The following is a 24,973-nucleotide window of genomic DNA, read 5'->3' as shown; positions in this document are numbered from 1 at the left end:
GGTATAAGGCAGTTTCCTATGTTCCTAAAATAAAGACAGACAGGGAGAGGCGGAAGGAAAGAGAACGGACGAAAGAAAGAAAAGGGAAAGGAGAGAAAGGGAAAGAAAGAAGGAAAAGGAAAGAAGGGAAGAGAAGAAAGAAAGGGAAGGGAGGGAGGAAAGACAGAAAAAGAAGGCGCGGGCCTTTTTGTGTGCGCGCTGCTCCAGGACAACCCTGCCGAGTTGCTGCAAGAGTTATGCTTCCTTTCTGGGCTCTGTTTTCCGAGGCGACCCGAATGATTGGAAAGTAATCGCCGTGTCTGCTCCACCTTTTCTCATGCAAAGTGGGTGTCGACTCGCAGGGAGGGAAGGCGGCTCTTCGGGCCAGGTTGCCTGAGCGTGTGCGTGTGTGTTTAAAAGCCCCGGCTCTAGCCGCCGCCCCCTCCAAAGCGCAGCTGCTGCAAGCCGCAGGAGTTGACGGACTCCTCGGAGGGAGAGAGAAGCGAGCAGGAGGCAGCGAGGAGGCGCGCACTGCTTTTACGCACGCCTTCCTCACCCCCCCCCCCACGCCCGCACTCTCCAGCCCCCTCTTCGGAGCACCAGGGACCAGATCCAGGCAGGGACAGTGCGCCGTGTGTGTGTGTGTGTGTTGCGGAAGGAGGTTCCCCCCGCCCGGTTGCTTTGAAGATCGCGTCTTGGGGGTCGGATCGCGGCGCCCCCGCCCCCTCCAGCAAACCCCACCTCTTGGAGCAGGGCAGGAGAGAGCGGAAAGTGTGTGTGGAGTGGAGCGGCAAGAGCGTCCGAGGCGCAGATCGGAGGGAGAAGGGGGCGAAGGTCCCTGGAGAGCTGGAAGGGGAGGGGGCGAGAGGACCCCCCCCCGCCCCGCCCCGCCCGCGCGCACCGCTCGGGACATGTGGAGACGCGAGAGGGGCACCGATCGCCGCGGGGTTTGATCAGCCACTTCGCCCAGAAGGGTTAGGGGAGAGCGCCCCTTGCCTGCTGCGCGGAGGAGGACTCCTTTCGGAGGGCTCGGCAAACTTGAGCTCTCTCCTGCGGCGGCGGGTTGGCCGGCCGGTGATGGGGTCTGCCGAGGCGAGGGGGTCCCTCTCCCCACCGCGCCGCTGCCTTGTCTGTGGAAACTGACCAGGATGGACTCGACGAACAGGAAGCTCTCCGCTGGGTCGGTGCAAAGTTTGTAGCCGGACTCAAAGGAGGGGGCTGTTGGAGGCGAGCTGCGTTTGGTTCCGGGTGGGGGGAGGCGATGGTTAGGCTGCCTCTGCCCCCCCAGAGTGGCTCGGGCTTCTCCGCGTCTGGGGGGGCGCTCCTGGTGGAAGTTGGGGGCTATGGGGGTTGAGAACGGGGCTTTGGGTCAGCGGATCTGAACCCCCCACCCAGTCACCCCTCTCCTGGCCTCTCCTGCCGGGTGCCTCCCTATCTTGGTGACATTATTCTCGAAGGCTGGGAGCACCCTGGTGCTTACCAGCATGGGGGCGGCCCGGCGGAACTCCAGACGGACCTTGGGGATCCTCCTCCATCTGGCGTGCTCCTGCTTTGGCATCAGCTCCATCGACATCGACCGGCCGGGGGACGGGAGGTGCCAGCCCATCGAGATCCCCATGTGCAAGGACATCGGCTACAACATGACGCGGATGCCCAACCTGATGGGCCACGAGGACCAGCGGGAGGCGGCCATCCAGCTGCACGAGTTTGCCCCCTTGGTGGAGTACGGCTGCCACAGCCACCTGAAGTTCTTCCTGTGCTCCCTCTACGCCCCCATGTGCACCGAGCAGGTCTCCACCCCCATCCCAGCCTGCCGGGTCATGTGCGAACAGGCGCGGCTCAAGTGCTCGCCCATCATGGAGCAGTTCACCTTCAAGTGGCCCGACTCCTTGGACTGCAGCAAGCTGCCCAACAAGAACGACCCCAACTACCTGTGTATGGAGGCCCCCAACAATGGCTCTGACGAGCCCCCGCGAGGTTCCAGCATGCTGCCCCCCATGTTCCGGCCCCAGAGGCCCCAGAGCACCAGCCATGACCTCCAGCAGCACAAGGACAGCCTGGGCCGGGCCACCTGCGAAAACCCCAGGAAGTTCCACCACGTGGAGAAGAGCGCTTCGTGCGCCCCGCTTTGCACCCCTGGGGTCGACGTCTACTGGAGCGGAGACGACAAGCAGTTTGCCGTCATCTGGATCGCCATCTGGTCCGTCCTCTGCTTCTTCTCCAGCGCCTTCACCGTCCTCACTTTCCTGATAGACCCCCAGCGCTTCAAGTACCCCGAGAGGCCCATCATCTTCCTGTCCATGTGCTACTGCGTCTACTCGGTGGGGTACATCATCCGCCTCTTCTCTGGGGCCGAGAGCATTGCCTGCGACCGGGACAACGGCCAGCTCTACGTCATCCAGGAGGGCTTGGAGAGCACTGGGTGCACCCTGGTCTTCCTCGTCCTGTATTATTTTGGCATGGCCAGCTCCTTATGGTGGGTGATCTTGACTCTGACTTGGTTCCTGGCCGCGGGGAAGAAATGGGGCCACGAAGCCATCGAGGCCAACAGCAGCTACTTCCACTTGGCAGCGTGGGCCATCCCAGCTGTGAAGACCATCATGATTTTGGTGATGCGGAGGGTGGCGGGGGACGAGCTGACGGGCTTATGCTACGTGGGGAGCATGGATGTCAACGCTTTGACTGGGTTTGTTCTGGTCCCCCTAGCTTGCTATCTCATCATCGGCACCTCTTTCATTCTCTCTGGGTTTGTGGCCTTATTCCATATCAGGAGGGTGATGAAAACCGGCGGGGAGAACACAGACAAACTGGAGAAGCTCATGGTCAGGATTGGGGTCTTCTCCGTCTTGTACACGGTGCCTGCCACTTGTGTCATCGCCTGCTACTTCTATGAGCGGCTGAACATGGATTACTGGAAGGTCCTGGCCACACAGCAGAAGTGCAGAATGAACAACCAGAGCAAACTTTTAGACTGCACCATGAGCGACTCCATCCCGGCTGTGGAGATTTTCATGGTCAAAGTGTTCATGCTGCTGGTGGTGGGGATTACCAGCGGGATGTGGATCTGGACCTCTAAGACTCTCCAGTCCTGGCAGAGTGTTTGCAGTCGGAGGCTAAAGAAGAGGACTCGGAGAAAACCTGCCAGTGTGATCGCCAGCAGCGGACTGTACAAAAAGCCTCAGCACCTGCCGAAAGTCCACCATGCAAAATATGAATCGGCTTTGCAGCCGCCCACTTGTGTATGAGCAGAATGTATTCTAAATAATCACGAGAACAAACGGTGTAACCCACTTAGAGAGAGACTTACAATGCTCATGATAGCAGTCAGAACTAAAGCGGAACAGAATAATCAGTTTTAAAAAATAAAATGGTGCTTCTAATTTTTTGCCTCTTGTCAGAAAATGTATGGGAACTTAAAGGGGGAAAGGAATATGGTGAAACTCAAGATCTGGAGATAAAAGTGTGAAGACTTTAAAACTTCCCTTCTAAGTTTTTGGTACTAGGAATACTTTTAATACTTTTAATATTTGGGCATTATTGTGAATAATTGAGCTCAGCTATCTAAACGCCTTTATGTTAAAAGCTGTGTGTGCGTGTTAACGAGAACTGGTTTTCCTTTCAATTTCTTGCCAGGTAGAATTGGCCTTTATAGAGCAATGATTTTTTGGGCAAAAAAACTTGAAAGAGAATTGTGTTCTTTTAGGAAAGCAGCCCTTTGAGAGGGGCCTGAGTTCAATCAGTGTATCATCTTTGGAAACAAAACAAAACAGACTGTCTGTCCTAACTTGTAAGAAACCTTTTACTAAATGCTTCTCATCCTACCTATTGGGTAGGATGCCTGAAAATAGGTTCAATCCAACAGGCTTCTTGATTATTATTTTTAAAAGTATTCTCTTTGCCTGCTCCAAACATGCAGAGTAAAAAAATAAAATAAAATAAGGGGCCACACTCTTTGCCTGGCTCCCCGCTCCCCTTGCCAGGACATGAAACAAGAAGCAAGTATTTTGCTGTATATAAAGGCAACAAAAGGAATTCCCTAACAAAAGAACGGAGGGGTCTAGTCCTTAGAAACCCTTTAGTGTTACACTTTGTGGCTTTTTAATGGAAATCAGACACGTTTGGACTGATTTGTGGAAAAAGAAAAAAGGGGGGAGGGGATCGACTCAAAAGGATCCAGAGGGGCTTATTGACTCTTTCTATTGTTAAACAAATGCCCACGTTGAATAGATCAAGCAGCACTAGAGGCTTTGCAGAGGGAAACTTTGTCTCATCCAGTGCTCTTTGCTGTGAAGGAGAGGCACACATTTACGTGTGTGCGCACATGCACACGATATTAATACACTCTTTTCCCATGCCCTGCTATTTTATTTAATAGTAATAAATGCCCTTTATTTTTTAGGATCATGTAAGAGCATCCTTACCTTTCCGGTGACGAGGGGCTGGCCCAACAGACGTGGTTCTCTTGGGCTCATCCCGTTCTACTGCAAGGGGATGCGTAGAAGAGAGCCTGTGGGTTTGTTTTTGAAGGCCAAGTGGATTTTCATGTTCTTCCCTTCGCGTAGAGTGCTATTCTCACGATACATTCCAGGCAAGTGGTTGCCTGCAGAAGGAAGAGCAGGATCGTGGCTGGAGGCCCTGCTCCCAATCTGTGCCCATTGGCTTGAATGTCTGCAGGTCATTGGGGTTCCGATGCTGTCTGCATGGGGCACACGCTTTCTCTCTCTCTCTTTCTGCACCATTAGGGACTGGAGACGTTCTGGAGGGCTGTTGTGTGTGGAGGGCTGCATTGTGTGTGCATGCATGTGAGTGATTCTGGGAACATTCATTGTATAAGTCGGCACAGGGGACTCGGAGCCCTGGAGAATGTAACGTGAATAACAGCACACCTGCACAGATCATTGTGCGTGCTGTGGCCTTCTTCAGACCTACATCCAGGTGTCTCCCTGTGTCCCTGTTTTTGTGTGACTAACTGTGCCCCTGTTCATCCTGCAAGTTAACCTGGGTGCTCCAGCTCCCCTCAAAGGTATAGATAGGAAGCGGACTCCCGTACCTATGTTGCACGTAATATGTGAATAACTCTATGGGCCAACACTGCACACAGATTGTGCATGCGGTGACCATGTGTGAATAGGCTTGGATATAGCGTGTGCATGTGCTCAGTGTAACATGTGAACAGGATAAGGGGGAGAGCCCTGCATGGATGGATTCTAGATGTGTTGTTGACTCCGTGTAGACATTCAGGCTTACATGCCGAGATCTCCCCTTTATGTTGGCTCGCTCCATCCAGTAGGTTGTGAGAAGGGAGCGATTGTTCTTCCAGTTCGGCAGGATTGTTTTTCCACTTTTCTCCTGGAATGGGGCCTAACTCAGTGTTTTAAAGCATCTGCCTTGCGTGCCAAAGGTCCCAGGTTCCATCCCTGGCAACATCCCCAGGAAGGGCTGGGGATTGGGAAGACTCCTGCTAGAAACTCTGGTTACAGATGGCTGCAGGGGGTGGTTGGCCACTGAGTGAAGCAGGATGCTGGACTAGAGGGGCCTTTGGCTTGACCCATCAAGGCTTTTTCTTATGAAACCTTAGAGAGCCGCTGCCAGTCAGTGTAGACCATATTGAGCTAGATGGACCAGTGGCCTGACTCGGTATAAGGCAGCTTCCTATGTTGCTACAGTATGCAAGTGGAGGTAAGATCTGTGAGGATCCAGGCTGGGTGAAGGATCCAACATCTGGTCAGGCTATGGGTTATCCTTCACTGGGCAACTAAAACAAACCAACTGGCCACCTTCGGATGTAACACGGGCTCCATGCCCCCCTCCACCTGCTCTCCCATCCGCGTTTGGACGAAATGGAGGGCGATCTAAGTGCCGTCACACTGACGAGGAGAAGCTGGCTCCCAGGGCTTTCTTTAATGAAGGACAGCCCCGGCAGCCAATAGGAGCCAGAGAGAGGGAGGAGCTTCCTCCCTCAACTCCGGTTGCATGAGGGGGAAACGGCGATGCCCGCATTTGGATGTAACGCTGGCACGCGCAACTGGAGTTGAAGGTGGTGAAACCACGGAGTTTGGGGAGGGAAACCACGGCTCCATGTCCCAGCTTAACTCCAGTTGGGCACATTCAGACACATGGGCTAGTGATACCAGAGTTGAAGGGACCTCCAGGTTCATGTTACGTCCAAATTCAGCCACTGTGGTGTAATTGTTAGAGCAGTGATTTCCGAATGGTATTCCACAGAACCCTGGGATGCCTCAGTAGCTTTTTCAAGGGTTGCTTGATGGGAAGAGGAGCAATGGTAAGCAAGCTTCCCTAAAGATGGGTTGGTCATCATTACTTCTCTTTCCACACCATGAGCAGATACAGGTGAGTACTGTGTGTATTGTAGGGCACATTCTTATCTGACAGGGACAGTCATGAGTCACAAAAGCCTGGCTCTCACCCCACTGGAAATGAGGGTGCACCTCTGAACATGTCCCCAAATCATCCCACAGAAGCATCATGGCAGCCATGGGCAAGCTCTTTGGTGGACTGTGTTGATGTGGGAAAGGGTGCTTTCAGTTTGGGTATCAGAAAGCTGTGGTTCAAATCTCCATGAAACTTCATAGGTGGCCTTCTGTGGATCGCTCCCTCACATGCCCTAACCTACTTCGCAGGGTTGTTGTGAGGACCAAGATGGTACAATTCTATATATTCTGTGCCCCTTGAAGAAATGCAGAGGATTCTGATGTAAATAATACAGTATTGGAGTCTCGTTGAGAGGGCATTGGGGTGAGAAGGGGCATTTTATGTTAATGACTTGAATGCAACATGGCGGTCTAGGGAAGGATTCTCAAGCTTAGGGTAGCTTGCTCATTGGTGGGACAATTTGGATGATATAGCCAGTATATCTGGTCTGGTAGAGCTGGTCTTGTGATCACAAGCTTGAATTGTTCCTTTTGCTAAGCAGGGTCTGTCCTGGTTTCCATTTGAATGGGAGAGTACATGTGTGAGCACGATAAGAGATTCCCCTTTGGGGAGGGGGCTGCTCTGGGAAGAGCACCTGCCTGCTTGCATGCAGAAGGCTCCAAGTTCCCTCCCTGGCGGCATCCCCAAGATAGGGCTGAGAGAGACTCCTGCTTGTGATCTTGGAAAAGCAGCTGCCAGTCTGTGAAGACAATAATGGACCACTGGTCTGACTCAGTATATGTCAGCTTCCTATGATGCAAAGTCAGGGATGTGAGTGTTCAGGTCCCACCCTCCACCCCTGCGCACTGTCCCACAGACTCATGACTGCATTAGCCGGGAGATTCACCCTAACCACTCCTCACACGCCATTTAAAGTAATACTGATATTGCACACGAGGAGCAGCTGGGATGAGTTGCCTGCACACCATCATGAATTGGTGGAGCAGTGTGCTGAGAGGAGAATGGGTCTTGAGCACTTGTGCCCCCGATTGTGTGTGGCGAACCAGCCCATTGTAATCCCTATAGCACAGGGATTCCCAGCGTTGGGTCCCAGGTGGTGTGGGACGACAGCTCCCATCACCCAAAATCATTGTGGCTGGGGGTGATGGGAGTTGTAGTCCAACAGCATCTGGGAACCGCTGGGTTTAGCGGATCATAAGGGGCTGGGGCGGACTGTTGGATGTGAACCTTGTTGGGTGAATTGAGACCTGTCTCCCTCTCTCAGCCTAGCCTACCTTACAGGGTGGTTGTTGTGAGGATAGAAGGAATCACTGTGCAAGTTCAAGCACTCCTTCAAGGCGGGCCTGCAAATAATAATGCATTGTCTTACATAACGGATCATATTTGCAGATATGAATACAAACAATATTTATCTACTGCTTTTCACCCAAAGCTCCCAAAGCGGTTTACCTAGATACAAAGAAATAAAGATGGATCCCTGTCCCCAAAGGAATCACAGTCTCAAAAAGAAACAGAAGATAGACACCAGCCACAGCCACTGGAGGGATGCTGTGCTGGGGATGGATAGGGCCAGTTGCTCTCCCCCTGATAAATGAAGAGAACCGCCACTTTAAAAAGGTGCCTCTTTGCTCAGTTAGCAGGGGTAATGTGATCTGCAAATTCCGTGGACGGTGCATCAGAGTTGGAAAAGGACTCCACATGCAATATAAAGAAAGATATTCAGAGGTTAGAAGGTGTCAAAGACGGACACTGCTCTGGGGTGCAACTTTGTCCAGGGCTGGCCGTCTGTATCCCCTGGAGTGCTTGTGGAGGGCAGTCTAAACGGAGGAACACGTTTTATCTGGGCACATGATGGGAGTGGTCCTTTGAGAGAGGGAACATAGCCGGTCACCCTGGCTGTACTTTTTGAACCATTATTATAATAATTGAATTGCCATCTTCCCCTTACGATATCAAGTGAGTCGTTATCTTATTGCTTATGAATGAAGCTGATGCTTTTTCTGTCTTGGTGCACATTCCAATAAGGGCATGGAGCTTCGCACAAGCAGAGGCTTCTCAGCAGAGGGAAGAGCTCCACAATACAAATAAACTCACAGGGTACTCTCCTGGATCTTGTTCCCAATGCTGCTTCCTAAGAACATCATCTGGAGAAGAGACGGACTTAGAATAGGGCCTCTGTAGCAGATCCAAGCATCTAGGCAGGCTTGTGTGGTGGGCAGTCCTCCAGATTTCCCCTTTTATTGCTAATTAGTTGGTGAGGCCTGTCATTAAGCCGGCAAAGTCATTTGGTGTAGATTACACTTATAGGAAAGTTCAAGAAATTAAATATGTCATAGAATTTTATTATTAATGTGCTTGCAAAAGGGAAGTAAAAACACTTTGAAATCTGTAGGATCTGGATTTCAAACATTATTCATTTTATTGTAGGGATTATATTATTCATTCAACACAGGGATTCCCAGCCTTGGGTCCCAGGTGGTGTTGGATTACAACTCCCATCATCCAAAACCATCTGAATCAGGGAAAGACCTTTTTCTCTTGGGCATGATTTCATTTTGGGAGTATTGATCTGATTATAGAGTGTTAAAAATCTGTTCAGTACAGTAACAGTTAAAAATGGTGATTATATTCCAAATTTATTTTTTAAACCCCCCCCCCCAAATTATTTAACGCTTTCCCCCAGAATATTCTGGTGTACAAAGTAGAGCGTTCAGCTAATTTAAGTAGCAGGATTGTATATGCAAAACATGGGATCTGTAGGTAATGAAGAAGTACGACTTTATTTCCTGCACACACGCACCAGCAAACTGTTCAAAATATATAATAGCTATTACAACTTGTCCCAAAACCTTTGGGATAAGACTGGAAAGATTAATTTTGGACTGTTCCCATTGTTCACTTGTGGATGGATTGCCTTAGAGACATACCCAAAAAGTCCTCCTGGGTTGGTTGGAAGCATTCAAGTGAATCCAGCCGGTGGTGGCATATAATTCAAGGGAAAGGGAGATTAGATGGCTGCTGTATCTCCAAGATGCAAAGCAATGAAGTTCTCTCAAATATTGGGAGTTCCTCTGTCTGTGCTGCTCTGCCAGAGAGAAAACTGAATGGGATTGTGCTGGTACAAACTTCTCCGGTGTCCTAGTCCAGGGCCGTGTTGACAAAGCCCGGGGATTATCAGGCTGATCCTAGGTTAACACTCTTCAAAAATCTGTGGAGGGTTAAGTTTGTCATGTTGGAGATGGATGAGTGGATGAATAGGTCCTTTCAGTGTTTTTAAAAAAGATTGCAGTGGTTCTCTCTTTGTTGTATTTATGAAAAGAATGGTGGCGGAGTAGAAGTTGGTGAGCCATTGGCTATTAGAATGCCTCTGGCTGCCCAGAGGGCACAGTGGAAGAGCATCTGCTTTGCCTGCTGGATGTCCCAGGTTCAATCCTTGCAGCATCTCCAGGCGGGGCTGGGAAAGACTCCTGCCTGAGACCTTGAGCTGCTGCCAGTCTGTGTGAACAATACTGAACTAGACGGACCAAGGGCCTGACTCCAGTAAAAGGCAGCTTCCTATGTTTCGAGCTGCAAAATTGCAACCCTTGAGCTCAAAGTTATTTCTCTCAAACAGTAAGAAGGAAGGAACCCCCATCCCACATCAGAAAACCTTTCAAACTAAAGAGAGTTCCAGCAGAATTAGTTTGCTCTACAGCATTGGATGAGGGGTGGCGTATCTTACAACTCACCCCTCCCAAGAGATACTATGCAATGCAGTAATAAGGATCTTGTTTATAGCAACTGAACTTCAAGGGGGATCCTTCTGTATGATTGAAAAGAGATGCACTTTTTTCTCGAAAGGAAACCTCTTAATTGATACCTTTGTGCACTGCTTCTAAGTACTTCCCCCCCCCTCGATAGACTGGCAAAACAATGAAGAGTGACAGGTGATAAATCAGGCCGTTTGTAAGTGGCTGAGGGTGATTGCTTGGGTCTTGGGGGGCCACCTTTGATCCCGCATGACGAGGTCTGTGGCACTCGGGAAACCCCTGAAGGGAGATCATCAAGCACCTGTTTGTACTTCTGGGTGCCATTTCATCTCTCCCAACCACTCTGGGCTACCATGACTCACTGAGAAGGGCCTCTCCCCCCACCCCATTTAATGTCGTAGAAACTGTCTTGCAGCGGCAGGGAATGTTGTTCTGGTTTTGCTCCCCTCAGGGTGGTATTGTGTGTATCAATGTCCCTATTCAAAAAGTACCTGTTTCCATCCATGTTAGCAAGCTTTTAATCTAGATAGGGCTGGCGAGCTTTCTTGAGCCCGCAAGAACCCAATTCGGCATACAGGGTCCTACATTTCTGCTAGGAACAGAGGCGACTCGAGAACAAGAAGTTTGGGGGAGCAAAGAGGTGGCAAGGAACGTTATGGGGAGAGGTCTCTCAACGGCTACTAGTCGGAGGGCTACAGGCCACCTCCAGCCTCCAAGGCAGGATGCCTCTGAGTACCAGTTGCAGGGGAGTCACAGCAAAAGAGAGGGCATGCCCTCAACTCCTGCCTGTAGGCTTCCAGCGGCATCTGGTGGGCCACTGTGTGAAACAGGATACAGGACTAGATGGGCCTCCTTGGGCCTGATCCAGCAGGGCTGTCCTTCTGTTCTTAACGAAGGGGGTGGGGCTGTAGCTCAGTGGTAGAGCACTTACTTTGCAAAAGGGCCCAGTTCAACCTATGGTAGAGCTAGGGGAGACCCCTGCCTGAAACCCTGTAAAGCTGCTGCTAGTCAGTGTGGGCAGTGCTGATCTAGCTGGAGCAGTGGTCTGACTCGGATCGGCAGCTTCCTACAAAGCAGTGCCTTTGATATCAATTCAGGAAAAAAAGAGCGTTCTTCAGCTCCCCGAAGGCTGGGAAACCCGTAATAGACCCTAACACTCCACAAGAGCCCTCCACTAACTGGCCCGGCGGCTTCCCGGCCTCCCACCCCTGCCCTCCGGTGTTTGTATATTTTCCTTTGAGAAGGGGAAAGGCCTCTTTCCTCTCCCGTGCACAACAGAAGGGATCGTGCATTTCAAAAGGCCTCCCCTCGTCCCCCCATCGAAGGGTGGTTTTGTCATGCAAATGAAATGAACTCAGGCCCTGTTGGGTCTGGTTCTTTCTCTTTCCCCAGGTTACAAGCTCCTGCTTCCCTTGTGTCCAGAGTGAAATGAGGACACTGGGACTGTGAAATGTAGGGGTGTTCGTGGGCTGTGTGTGTTCTACTCCTCAAGCCTCTTCCCAAGGAAGTGCAGCCGCCTCGTCCAATGCAGGCTGTCTGCTTTCAAGGTTAAGGAAAGACCGAGGTGGAAACTATTATATCCTTTACTCTTTGCAAATGCAGGGCTAGTTAGCCATCCATCAGCCGGACAGGCGTCGTCTCAGCCCGAGGGGTCTAGCCCAAGCCCACCCACCCTGGCACGTGACGACTCATTGTTCTGCACTTCTACGGCACTCTTTCCCCCCCGCATTTCGTCGGCAGCGTGCAAAGCACAGGACGGCCTGCATCACAATGAAATCAGTGATCTAAATAAAATGTCCGAGAGCCGGAATAAAAACGGCATAAAAATGAGATGGGGGGGGGGGAGCAGCCATCTCATCTCCAGCCAATGGTGTGGCGGGACAGGTGAGTCCTGAGTGCCTGTTTGGGGGATGTGGCCATAGCTCAGTGGCTGAGCGTCTGCTTGGCATGCTCAAGGTTCCAGGTTCTCTCCCTGGCAGCATCTCCAGGTAGAGCTGGGAAAGATCCCTACCTGAAGCCTTGGAGAGCTGCTGCCAGTCGGTGTTGACAAGACTGAGCTAGATGGACCAAGGAAGCTGCCTTGTACTGAGCCGGACCATTGATCCATCGAGCTCCGTCGGGTCTACACTGACTGGCAGCAGCTCTCCAAGGTTCTGGGCAGCACTATTTCCCAGCCCTATCTGGAGATGCCCAGAACTGATGCCTCTGAGTACCAGTTGCAGGGGAGTCACAGCAGGAGAGAGGGCCTGCCCCTCTCAACTCCTGCCTGTAGGCTTCCGGCAGCATCTGGTGGGCCACTGTGTGAAATAGGATGCTGGACTAGATGGGCCTCCTTGGGCCTGATCCAGCAGGGCTGTTCTTATGAAGGTGCCCATCCAAATGCAAGCCAGGGTGGACCTTGCTTAGCAAGAGCAGCTCTCCTGAATAACTCTCCACTAAACCTACCTCACAAGGTTGTTGTGAAGGGAAGGGAAGAACCTTGCATGGCCTCAGACTCAGAGGGAGGAAGGGCAGGCTAAACATGGGGTCGATAAATCAACCTGGCTGATCTCCCAGCCATGCTGTTCCTCCCAAGCCCTCGCTGCGACCGCCATTGGGAGAGCTTGTCCTCTCCCTCTGACAATGCAAATATCCCTCCCATCGCTCCTGGAATCTGATTGGCAGGGTAAAAGCAAACCAACCAGCCGAGCCCCAAACTTGCCTTCCAGAGGAGCTCGCTCCTCCCCACCGCACAGCCCCGCCTGCCAATTAGGGAGCAGGCTCATCATTGCAGGGCTTGGCGTGTACCAGGAACCGCAGAAACGAGCCTTGCTAATTAGACACCGGCCTGCATGAGTGCTGTAAAGAAAAAGACGGCGGGCTCTGGAAACGGAGAGCAGTGCCAGTGGGATCCAGAGAACACTGCAAAACCATGGGGAGCAGAACTTGCTCCTGCTGTGCAGGGTGGAGCCTGTCACAGGAAGCTGCCACATCCTTGGTCCGTCTAGCTCAGGACTGTCTACCCAGGCTGGCAGCGGCTTCCCTAAGGTTGCACGCAATGGTCTCTCTCGGCCCTATCTTGGAGACGCCAGGGAGGGAAGCTGGAATCTTTTGTATGCAAGCTCTCCTATCCATCAGCACAGCCAATTTCTTGGCCTGCATCTTATTCCACTCCCCGCTGTTGCTGCCCCCCTCCTCCACACACTTAGGAATCGGTGCCATTTTCCATCCCAGAATTGCGCGCACACACGCACACACACACACACACACCCTGGCCCCGTCTAGGCTCCTGTGCCTTTCACAGCCACCTTGCATGTTGACATGTAGCAAGGGAAGCTTCCCCCTGCCTGGATGTGTCTGCTCTGTCTCCTGGTGTTGTTCTGGAAGAGCCAGTGTGGTGTATTTTTAGGCTGTGAGCCCCGCTGGGGATAGGGAACCATCTCCTCCTTTCCCCCAAGTAAACCCCTTTGTGGACTTTTTGTTCAAAAGCAGAATGTAAATAGTTGTAGTAGTAATCGGGGTGACCCAAGGTATGGCTGTGTCTGACGGCAGGTGCCAAAATGCTGCCTTGCCCCATACCACTTGTGGAGAGCAGCCCCCCCCTTTTCAAAAGCGGGTAGCCCAGATGTACACATGTTGGCCCAGCAGGTGGGAAGGTTGTCAGCAACCTCTTCTTGTGCCTCTTGCAGGCTTTGTAAGGAGTGTGAGCTGAGGTGCCAGGCTGGCAAGTGCCAAATCATAGGAACACAGGAAGCTGCCATATACTGAGTCAGACCACCTAGCTCAGTATTACCTACCCAGATTGGCAGTGGCTTTTCCAAAGTGGCAGGCAGAAGTCTCTCTCAGCCCTGTCTTGGAGATGCCAGGGAGGGAACTTGGACCCTTCAGCATGCAGCCATGCAGGTGTTCTTCGCAGAGTGGCCTCCATGTTTTAAGGGGAACATCTTACAGTGCTTACACATGTAGTCTCCCATTCAAATGCAAACCAGGGCAGACCCTGCAGAGCAAAGGGGGCAATCCATGCTTGCCCCTGCAAGACCAGCTCTCCTCCCATAGGCTGGTGAAAGTTGGAGTCTTGGAAGGAATTTGAACTTCAGACACCTCTGAGAGAGAGCAAAGGTCAGGCAATAAAAGTAACAACTTTATTTATAAATCTGCCCCATAACAATTGTTCCTGGGCAGCTCAAAAAAACAATAAAGCAGTAATATAAAGCATGTAATTGAAAAACCTTTTTTAAAAAATCCAGGCCAAGATTTTTGTTTGTTTTTTTAATGTGTATGTTTTATGAACCATAAAATACTAGTAAAAATAACACTTTTTAAAAGTCTGGGTGAACAGAAAAATCTTCATCTGGCATCTAAAAGAACATAGTGATGGCACCAGGAAAGCCTCCCTGGGAAGGCTATTCCATAAATAGGGTGCTACCATTGAAAATACCCTCTCCCTAGTAGCCACCTGCCTCATCTCATTTGGCAGGGGCGCTCATAGCAAGGGTGTCAGGACCTCAGACAGCTCCAGGCAGGAGATGTGGCGCTGGATACAGAGCAGGAAAAATGTTGCTCCAGCATAGTTCTGGAGTCATCTGCAGGTGTATATGGGTTGCTGGCTAGTTAAAGGGTAGCTGAACCCACCCTGTCTCTGGAGAGGCTTCTGTCACTAAAAGGGGCCATGTCCACAGGGAGGCCTTCACCTCGACTTTTGGGTACTGAAGGGACTCCTCTGGGTTGGAAGATGAGGATAGGGCCATACCCTCAGACACCCCATTTCTCCTGGTTCAAAGAGTTCCAGTGGTGTGGGGGCATCCGGAGTTGTGGGGGTTTCCCACTCATCTCATTCCCCATGTATATCACCTTGACTGTTGGGAAAGGAGTTTGAGTATAAATCCAGAGATGTTTCAAGGCTTCCTTTCCTCCTATCGATTGCATAAGTTACTGGCTTGACTAAGAGGTCCCCAAATGAAAATATTGGGTACTGTGGATTTCTAAGCAGCTGCTATTGGGCCAGGGGAAAAAACCCCTAGCTATTTTTTTAAAAAAACCCACTAGCTATTAGGTCAGAAAGGGTACATGTAGGTGCACAAATGAGCTAATTGCAGGTTCAAACTGACTATTAAGGAGGCAATTACCTTCCTCTGTCACTCCTCCTAGCAACTCATAAATGAGGCAGGCTTGTAGGTACAACAAGGTAAACAGACTTCTCCCCATGGAAAAGGTAGCACATGGTGTGCAGTTTCGCCAATGCACTCTGTACCTCTGGGAGCGGTGAAAAATGCAGTGGCTTTTTCTGGGTGAGATTTCAGACTCCTGCTGTTCAGAGTGAACCCTTTCCCACTGCAGGAAAGTAGGCCACCAAGAGTATTGTCGATTAAACTCCCCGAGTCAGCAAGCATCTTCTTGGAGGGAATTAAATTTCTCAGGCTGGGTCACACAATATTGCTGGGGAATGACAGAGAATGGAGGTGGGAAGGTTCCTTGACTCAGACTGACTAAGCCCTCTTCAGACATGATGGCAGCTGTGGCTGGCAACGCTCATGCCTGCTGGCCACGCTCTCTGGCGGCCATGTGCTTGTGTGAAATGATCTTATTCATGTACAGCTGTGTACATGTAGGATTCCTCAATGCAATCAGGAACCCTGATCCTACAGCTGTATGGAAGTGCCGCCTCTTACTACACATGCTGCCTGTGCAGATAATGGACAGGCACCCACAGAAGGCAACAGGACTGCGAGCGAGTACGTGCATTCTTGCTTTCCGTATGCGTTGAGTACGGGCATCAGAGCAACTTCGGCCTGCCTCTCTGGTTTGTCTCACACATAAGAACAGCCTGGCCCAAACCTATCTAGTCCAGCTTCCTGTTTCCCACAGTGGCCTACCAGATGCTCTGAGAAGCCCATAGGCAAGGGCAGGTGGCGGGGGGGGGAGCCACCATTGAGCGGACAGGTTCAAAGAACTCGGTCCGCTGCCTTTCAGGGGCCACGCTCGGCACCCCGGACATACACCCTGCATCTGATGTGAGATGCGGGGGTGGGGGTGGGGGTGGGGGTGGTTTAGTTCCCAAATGGGGCTGCGTGGCCCCGTTTGGGAGTTAGATTGGCCAGTGCTGCATTCACAGTGCGGCCGGAGCAACTCTCCCTGCCTTTAAAAGGCAGGGAGAGTCGATCCCGCTGCACTGCAAACACAGCGCTTGCTGGTTTAACTCCCAAATGGGGCCACACAGCTCCATTTGGGAGTTAAACCACACCCCCAGGGGCGTGGCTAAATGCTCCATGCATCTGACAGCAGAAGCAGGTGGCAGGGCTGGGGGGCCACTGGCCTCCCTCTGCCCCTGGACAAGGGTATGCCCTCTCTCCTTCTGTTGCTTCCCTGCCACTGGTATTCAGAGGCATCTTGCCTCTGAGGCTGGAGGTGGCCTGTAGCCACATGACTAGTAGCCGCTGATAGACCTGCCCTCTGGGAATTTGTCTAAGCCCCTTTTAAAGCCATCCAAGCTAGTGGCCATCACCACATCCCGTGGCAGAGAATTCCATAGATTTATTTTATTTTTATTCTATTTATTTATTATCTAACATATTTCTATACCACCCAAAACCTGCATCTCAGGGCAGTTTACAATTAAGATAATTAACATTAGTATTATTTAAAACCCAGCATTAAAATGTTAAAACTAATTAACATCCTGAGTGGACAAATGTGTCTTCAGTGCCTTTTAAAAAGTTGCCAGAGATGAGGAGGCTCTTCTTTCGACAGGGAGCACATTCCAAAGCCTCGGGGCAGCAACGGAGAAGGCCCATCCCCAAGTAGCCACTAGACGAGCTGGTGGCAACTGTAGATGGACCTCTCCAGAAGATCTGAACAGGTGACGGAGCTCATGGCAAAGGAGACGTTCTCTTAAATACCTAGGGTATTATGCACTGTGTGGAAAAAATGCTTCCTTTTGTTGGTCCTGAATTTCCTGTCCTTCAGTTGCATGGGATGACCCCTGGTCTCTTGTCCTTCTAGGGCTGATGAACCTTTTCTATCTCTTTTCTGGTGTACGGGGTGACGACAAGTCATTTACTCCGCAGGCACAAGTCACGTGAGACTCACAGAACCGGAGTGGCAGGTGGATCTTCTGGATCCCCTCTTGCGGCTGCACCAGTGGTCTTCCACACCTGGAAGAGTGGGAAAGAAATGTACAAAGTCACCAGGCTGGCCTGGACGCTTTATGTTTCTCTGTGATTCAGTGTGACGTTCAACCAGTTTGGCAGACGGCTGTCTTTGTGGATAATCTGCAGAAAGGCAAAATTGGGTCAGATGAGTGATTTGGATGGAGCAGTTTGGCAGGAGGAGTCCTCGAGATCCTAAGAGATAGACAACAACAGCAACATTTTAGCACAGCTTTGATAGCAGCCCATCCAGGTTTTTCTTAACTCCCAATGACTTAAGGTCATAATCAGGACTTTGTGTACTCTGTGCTTAGCCAATTTAAGCTTATATAAGCCATACCTGAGGAATCCACATCGTGTGGCAAACCTGCCCCTCCCAAATGCTGAACACTGAGGGTAAAAAAAGATGCAAAGTGAACATGCTTTTCCATGGTGTGTCATACCGGTTTTACCCTTATGCATAGTTTATTTCTGGTTTTTCTAATCAGGAGGTGGAGGAGCTAGGCAAGACATGGCCGTACTCCCACACCAAATGTCCAGAAGGTTACTACAGCCACAAGCATATAGGAAGCTGCTGCCTACTGAGTCAGATCATTGGTCTGTCCAGGGCAGTACGGTCTACTCTGACTGGCAGCAGATCTACAGGGTTTCAGGAAGAGCTCTTGTTCACCACTTATTTTCCTATCCTTTAAAACTGAGATTGAACCTAAGACCCTCTGCACGCAGAGCAGGTGCTTTGCCACTAAATAGTAGCTTCTCTACCTCTCAGGCTTCTTGGCTCTTTCTCATCATTGCTCACACATTTTCAAGTGTAATTTTTCAGTCTTAAGAACTAGAGATTTGGTGGGGGAGCGGGTTTAAAGGAAAAGGAAAGGCAGTGGGGGGTGTCCACATGGAGATTCCCAAGAACAGTGCCAACACGTAACAGTTATTTAGGGATAACAAAGTTTGACGAGGAATGCGGCTTGTCCTGTTAAATGGAACATCTGCTAATCCAGCCTACAAAGAACTGTTCTGGTTTCCTTCTTTGCCCCCAACACTCAAAATGTGTGATGGAGCCCCAGCTCAGGGCTAGAGCATCTGCTTTGCATGCAATATGTCCCCGGTTCACTCCCTGGCAGCATCTCCAAGCAGGGCTGGGTGAGACTCCTGCCTGAAACCTGGGAGAGATGCTTTCTATAAGGCAGCTTCTTACATTCCTCAGAGGCACGATGCTTCTCAATGCCAGTTGCAGGGAAGCAACAGCAGGAGAGAGGGTTTGCCCTCGCCTATGGGCTTCTCAGAGGCATCTGGTGGGCCGCCTTGTGAAACAGGATGCTGGACTAGATGGGCCTTGGGCCTGATCCAGCAAGGATGTTCTGATGGGCCATAGATCAGTGGAATAGCATCTGCTTTGCATGCGGAAGGTCCCAGGTTCACTTGATCGCATCTCCAGGTCAGATTGGGAGAGACTCATGCCTGCAACCTTGGAGAAACCGCTGCCAGTCAGTGTAGACAATATTGAGCTAGATGGACCAAAAGTCTGACTCAGTACAAGGCAGCTTCCAATTTTCCTAAAAGCCAGGACGAAATCACCGGCATCAGTTCTCTGGCTATATCCCTCGCTGAGATTCTGTTCGGAGACAGCAAAGAACAGCTGAGGTTGAGTGTGTGAAATGGCTGGGCTCCACACCGAGCCCGAGGGGAGGTCAAGCAATCCAAATAGCTATGTCGTAACTCGGGGAAGGGCCATCGCTGAGCGGTGGAGCATCTCCTTTGCCCGCAGAAGGTCCCCAGGTTAAATTTCCTGGCATCTTCAGGTAGAGCTCAGAAAGGCCTCTCTCTGAAACACTGCTGGAGAGAAGCGCTGTCAGGCAATGGCTGCATTCACATGTAACGCAGAACGGTGGGTGCACTGGACCCACAGTTCCACGCCCCCTCCCCCCTCTCTCTGTCTGCATTTGGACATTCAGGAGAGCATCCTTTCTGTAGTCAGCAAGCGTGCAGAGAAATGGGGCTGCTGGCTGTGCGGGCTTGCTTCCTTACAGAAGGACAGCCCGCACAGTTTGGACATAACGGTAAGGAAACCACGAGTCCCTCCAACTCTGTTCCTCCGTTACGTGTGAACGAGGCCAATGTAGACAATATGGAGTTGGCTAGACTAATGGTCTTATTCAGGGTAAGGCAGCTGCATATGTCCACATGTAAGGCTCCTAAGGAAAAGAATGCCTTTTCTTTGCCTACTGAGTCACCACCATATCAGTGTCTTGAGTTGAGTTATCCTAGGATTGCAGAACTGAACTTGTTCTGGTCTCTCACCAGCCTGAGGAACAAGCCTCATGATAGCTTGCATGGATATACGTGGAACCTGTTTAATGATGATGAAGACTGCTAAGAAGACTGCTTGTACTCTGTTGTACACCTCCTTGAGGTTCATAAGGTGGGTCTAAATCTTCTGAATAAATAAATTACGTTCTTGAGGACTAGCCACTTTGGAAGCCGGTTTCTCTGCTCTGTTGATGACTTGCAGAGATTGTCACACACAGTTGGCTGAGGCTGGAGCTAATGAACTGCCCACTCAATGGGTTACAGGAGACTTAATATTTCACACCCTCTGAGTGAGAAGGAGTCAGATCTTGAATGTAATTACTGGGAACATTTGCCTCCATGAAGTCTGCAAATAATGAGTTTGGCTGAAACTCTATGGAAGAAGCCCTTGGCAGAACTGACTGTACTACTTTAGACAGTGGATGGGAGACAGGATGGCCATTTAGAATGCTTCTCTGTGTAAGAGGCTCCTCACAAATAGAAAACTAGCAGAGCAGGGAGAGATTAGAGCACTTTCTCTTGCTATTCAAGCTTTCCGCGGGCAGGGAATTTTGTGGGGGGGTTGCATCAGGGGCATTTACAAGAGGTTTGCCTCTCTTGATATCTTCATTATTGTTCTTTTGTCACATGGGGGGGAACTAGGTTCTTTAGGAGAGACGCTTACATAGAACCCACTTCTGAATCTGATAATGTTCCAGCTCTTGCAAGCCATGTGATGAGGGAATTCTGCACCCTTTTCAGTCACGTAGCAGAAAAAGCCAGACCAGATTACAAAATGAACTCCCCATGCAAAACAAGGCATGGCAGCATTTTAAGATGTTTGTTTTCCCAATGGTGCAATGAGAGAGACATATTTTGGCATCCAAATATTATCAGACAAATGATGGCTACAGGTTTGGTTACAAAGAAAAGGCAGGAAAATGACAAAATGACAATGCAGGCATTATCAAACTTGGGTCCCCAGACATTGATGGACTACAACTCCCACCATCCCCAGCCACAATGGCAAAGGCTGGGGATGATGAGAGTTGTAGTCCATCTACATCTGGGGGCCCAAGTTTGTGAACTCCTATTTTAATGAATGAACATTGATAATAAATGGATTGTGTTTAACAATCCTCTGTTGCTGTCCCCCACCATTGGAGGTTCAGTTTGATTATTTCTGTTGCAGTGTCTATCCTGTGGAACTCCCTGCTCCCTCCTAGCATCCCACAAGTTATTAAAAACCTTTCTGTCCTGGCAAGCTTTTTTTTTTTAATTTGGTTGGTTATGTTCTCTCTGTGGGTTAGCTTAAAGGTCTATGCTTTCTCTGGATGGGGGTGGGCAGGTTGCTGCTGTTTTAATTTTTCTTTAAAATTATTGTTTTCATGGCTTTATCAGCTATTAAAGATTGTGCTAGCTGCCATGCGTAGCTGGAAAGGAAAAGTGGAATACTATTTAAAAATATATAAAAATATTAAATAAAAACAATTGATGGCATTCATAACTGCTGTTGAGATTTGCCAAGTCCAAGAGCACTGCCTATTGAGGAGAACTGTTAAGAAGAGCTATTATTTTCTTCCTCGCTGGTTCTGTTTTCTTTAAGCAGACCTTTAATTTCCAAGTGTGGTAGGGTGTAAATGGTTTGCAGTTCTCCCTTATGCAATGATAACGTCACTGATTTTGTCTGTATTTTAAGGCATGTTTTAGTGTGTGCACATGCTTATTTAAATATCACTCTCTGACCTGAGAGCCTATACTGAGTTGAAAAATAGATTATAAATCCTCAAACAAATAAATTGATGCAAAAATGAATAAAATTTGCAGACCTGACCCTATCAGGTCACTCAAATCTATACTGACATCTTTCTTCAATATCAAAATACCAAAATTCAAAAAGAGCAATACACACTATAATATTATAAATATACCATTAATTATTAAGCAGTTTACTAATAGTGCATAATCAATATCTGTACCCATAATGAGATGCTGTAGTGGATTAAAGCCTTTATCTCAGAGCAAGCTCACATGAGGGAAAGAAAATGCTGAATCAACCCTGCTGAGCTGCCTGGCTAGGCTTCTCCTAAAACTATTTTGTAATTATCAGTAGGTTCAAAATGCTGCTACCAAGCACCCTAAAACTTGAAGAGAATCAGACCAGTGGATTGGGCGCTGTAATTCCAAGGTCCTTCTGTAATTGGGTATTGAGCAAATACAAAAACTTACACAAGATAAAAAAAACTGATAGCTGCTGAATGTCTGAAGACATGTTTGCACTAGATAAAAATCCCCCTTCGCCCCCCGCTTTCCCCCGATTTAAAAACCCAGAGAGGCTTGTAAAAAGAAAAGAACTAAAAAAAGTTTTATTTAATTACTACAGATTGCTTCCGTCTGAGGTTTCCTCAGCTGTTAAACACAGTTAAAAATACTTAGTAAGTTACAAAAATAGGTTTTATTTATTTATTTTTACATTTATATCCTGCTCTTCCTCCAAGGAGCCCAGAGCGGTGTACTACATACTTGAGTTTCTCCTCACAACCCTGTGAATTAGGTTAGGCTGAGAGAGAAGTGACTGGCCCAGAGTCACCCAGCAAGTATCATGGCTGAATTGGGATTTGAACTTGGGTCTCTCCAGTCCTAGTCCAGCACTCGAACCACTACACCACGATGGCTCTCTAAGACAACATTAAGGTTGTCTTAATGCATGCTTAAATGTTTATAGAATCTTTTGCAATGCCCTAGGTAGGATGGGTGTAGGCTAGTGTTTCTTATTTTAATTATGTTACAGGTAAACAATAATAGATCAGTATCAGGAATATGCAAAACACACACACCAAAGAAATATAAATTCTATGCAAAGTCTGACTAAACAAACTTTTCCCTAGACTAATCTTCCCTTTTCCCTTGAACTCACCAAACTCCAGATGAGAATTCTCCTGCCCTCCTGTCTTTCAAGGATTTGCAGAGTTATTTTCCTGCAGCCAAACTCCATGGCCACATGTCTGGTTAACTTCCAGTCACTTCCAGTTAACTCTTTAGGGAGAGGGGAGTCTGAGCACTACAGATGCAAACACTGATATATAGTGAGCTGGTCATTTCATGATTATCCAAGAAGTATATCTACAATAACATAAGTGCATCTTATTTAACCATCAAAACAATCTAGAAGAACTTTTTGGGTAGGTTCTGTATCTATTTCCCAACCTGTAGAATCCAAGGGAAAGAGTTGTGGTATGCAAGCACAAGGCAGTGGAGTGGAATGAGAAATATTAATAGTTTAATGGAATAGATATAATGTACAGAGAGGCAAGTGCAGACTGCTTTTCCATGCTCTTGCTGCGGGCTGTTTGTTAGCCTCCACTCCAGGACTGGAATACAAGTCACTAAAGCCCAGAGATGCACCTTGGTAATTTTGGAGACTGGACCTAAAGGTCTTTGGAACCACCCCCCTGCAAGTTAAGCATCACCCCCCTACACACACACACTTCTAACACGTGCATTTTTGAGGGCACAAACAGCAACTAAACTCAGAAGAATGCAAGAATAAAAAGAGGTGTATTTATGCAAATATGCATTAGCAGAAACATTTCAACACACAACATAACACTTTCCCTACGCCGCCCCCCCCCCCCCCGTCTCTAAAGCACCCCGCACAGGTCTCGATCACACTTGGCTACCCGGCACAGTGAGGCACCATGACCATACCACCCAGAAATGACTAAAGAAGAGGATTTGAGGGCCCAGAGGGGGTGTGGAGGCTCTGAACTTCAGGCCGGAGACCAGGGTAAGAGCACCTCTGCTAAAGCCCCATTCAAAAGCTGGCCTGGATCAAAGAATTGATTAACCAAAAAAACACCACATCTTCCTGCCTGCTCTAGGTATGTGGTGACATGAGAATTCAGCTTGCTCAGTGGCAGGCAGGAGGGACCAGTGGGGAAAGGATACAGTAGAGAGAAGCCCGATGGGAAATATTCAGCTTGCATCTTCCTTTGAAGAGTCAACGGCAGGATGGTTTTCCAGGTTGCAAATTGGCAACCAACCACCCCTTTAAGGGCACGGTGTGTGTTTGTGTATCGGAGCAGTTTGTAACTGCAGTCGTGAGAACCAGCTGGGAGAACCAGCTTTGGATGTAGGAAGAGGGTGGGAGACAATAAGCGTTTGAAACTAGATGGTGGGAGGAAAGAGTACAGGAAGCCCTTTGATGGTGCAGCCAGTTGGGAAAGGAAATGGCTCTGAGAGTTTGGCCATAAAGCGTCGTCCTCTAGTCTTTCTCCTCGATTTCAGGGCCTTTGGCCGAGTCCCTCCAGTTTGATTCAGCCTCTGGATTCATCGTAAAGTTTAACCAGCAACGTTAAGTAATGCGTTAATGAGTCACTGGTCCATTGTTATCGGGGGATGCAGTGGGTAACCATGAACAATAAGGCAATAACTCAGGAGCAGGAGGCCGAAAGGAAATGGAGTTGGGGGAGGCCGGCAAAGGGATAGTGGTGCCATGGTCGGGAATGGCCACTCCATGGAGGCCCCAAAGGAGAGTCCGTGGAACTTTTGAGAATGGCCTTCAGACAACAGCCAGTGAAGAAGGAATTTTTTCAGACTACAAGGTGGCTTGAACCAAAATTAAGGCAGCATGGTATAGTGGGTAGAGTGTTGGACTAGGGACACCTGAGTTCAGGCAGAATGGGGGTTCAGCCATGCAGCTCACTGGATGACTCTGGGCCATTCATAAGAACAGCCCTGCTGGATCAGGCCCAAGGCCTATCTAGTCCAGCATCCTGTTTCTCACAGTTGCCTACTGGATGCTTCTGGGAAGGGATGGCGGCATCCTTTCTCTCCTGCGTTTGCTCCACTGCACCTGGAATAAAGAGACATCTTGCCTCCGAGGCTGGAGGTAGCCTGTAGACCTTTATAGTCCTGCCCTGTCCTCCATGAATTTGCCTACCCCCTTTTAAAGCCACCCAAGCTGGTGGCTATCAAATTCCATAGATTGATGAGACACTGTGAAAAAGTTATGCACTGTGTGAAAAACTCACTTATTTCTCAGTATAACCTACCTCATAGGGTTGTTGTGAGGATAAACCATAGCCACATATACTGTTCTGGGCTCTGGGCTGCCAGGAGGAAAAGTGGGATAGAAATGTAATTAATTAATTAATCAATTAATTAATAGTGGTGGCTTCCCCAGAGCACCATGGAAATGGAAATCTTATAAAGAGGGAGACAATTCAGCCCCTTATTTAGCAGAGAATCCCAATGTGATGAGAACAGAACTCATAGAGGAGATCTGGAGACAATTGCTTAAAGTCTAGTAAAGATTTACTTTTAAAAGTTACAAACTTAGATAGAAAGGCCTGCACCCTGTGCTAGCTACCTCATGGTGGAAGGAAGGAGGAAGACCAGAAAGAGCAAGGAAGAAGGGAGCGTCCTAAGAATATCCATCTA

The 24,973-nt window shown here is 49.3% G+C and overlaps 1 protein-coding gene and 1 long non-coding RNA gene across 3 annotated transcripts in view; both read left to right on the top strand.

The window, feature by feature from the left end:
- Nucleotides 1–24,973, top strand: part of LOC128338089 (uncharacterized) — a 114,344-nt gene that overhangs the window by 43,476 nt on the left and 45,895 nt on the right. The window contains exon 2 of one of the 2 annotated variants that reach the window (XR_008312505.1): nucleotides 19,547–19,664. The exons of the other annotated variant lie outside the window; for it this stretch is intronic. This is a non-coding gene — a long non-coding RNA (uncharacterized LOC128338089). The remainder of the gene's footprint in view (nucleotides 1–19,546; nucleotides 19,665–24,973) is intronic. 2 annotated transcript variants of the gene reach the window in all.
- FZD10 (frizzled class receptor 10) lies at nucleotides 418–3,359 on the top strand. Its single transcript, XM_053280003.1, has one exon. It carries the CDS (start codon nucleotides 1,464–1,466, stop codon nucleotides 3,222–3,224), a length of 1,761 nt encoding a protein of 586 aa, XP_053135978.1. The 5' UTR covers nucleotides 418–1,463; the 3' UTR covers nucleotides 3,225–3,359.

The sequence above is a fragment of the Hemicordylus capensis genome, chromosome 15 (assembly GCF_027244095.1).
Source record: "Hemicordylus capensis ecotype Gifberg chromosome 15, rHemCap1.1.pri, whole genome shotgun sequence".
Lineage (NCBI taxonomy): Eukaryota > Metazoa > Chordata > Lepidosauria > Squamata > Cordylidae > Hemicordylus > Hemicordylus capensis.
Note: the sequence above shows the minus strand (reverse complement) of the source record. Positions and strands in the feature narration are given on the sequence as shown.

What these genes read in the sequence shown, in the direction of transcription:
- FZD10 (XM_053280003.1), top strand. Translation starts at nt 1,464, where the DNA reads ATGGGGGCGGCCCGGCGGAACTCCAGACGGACCTTGGGGATCCTCCTC.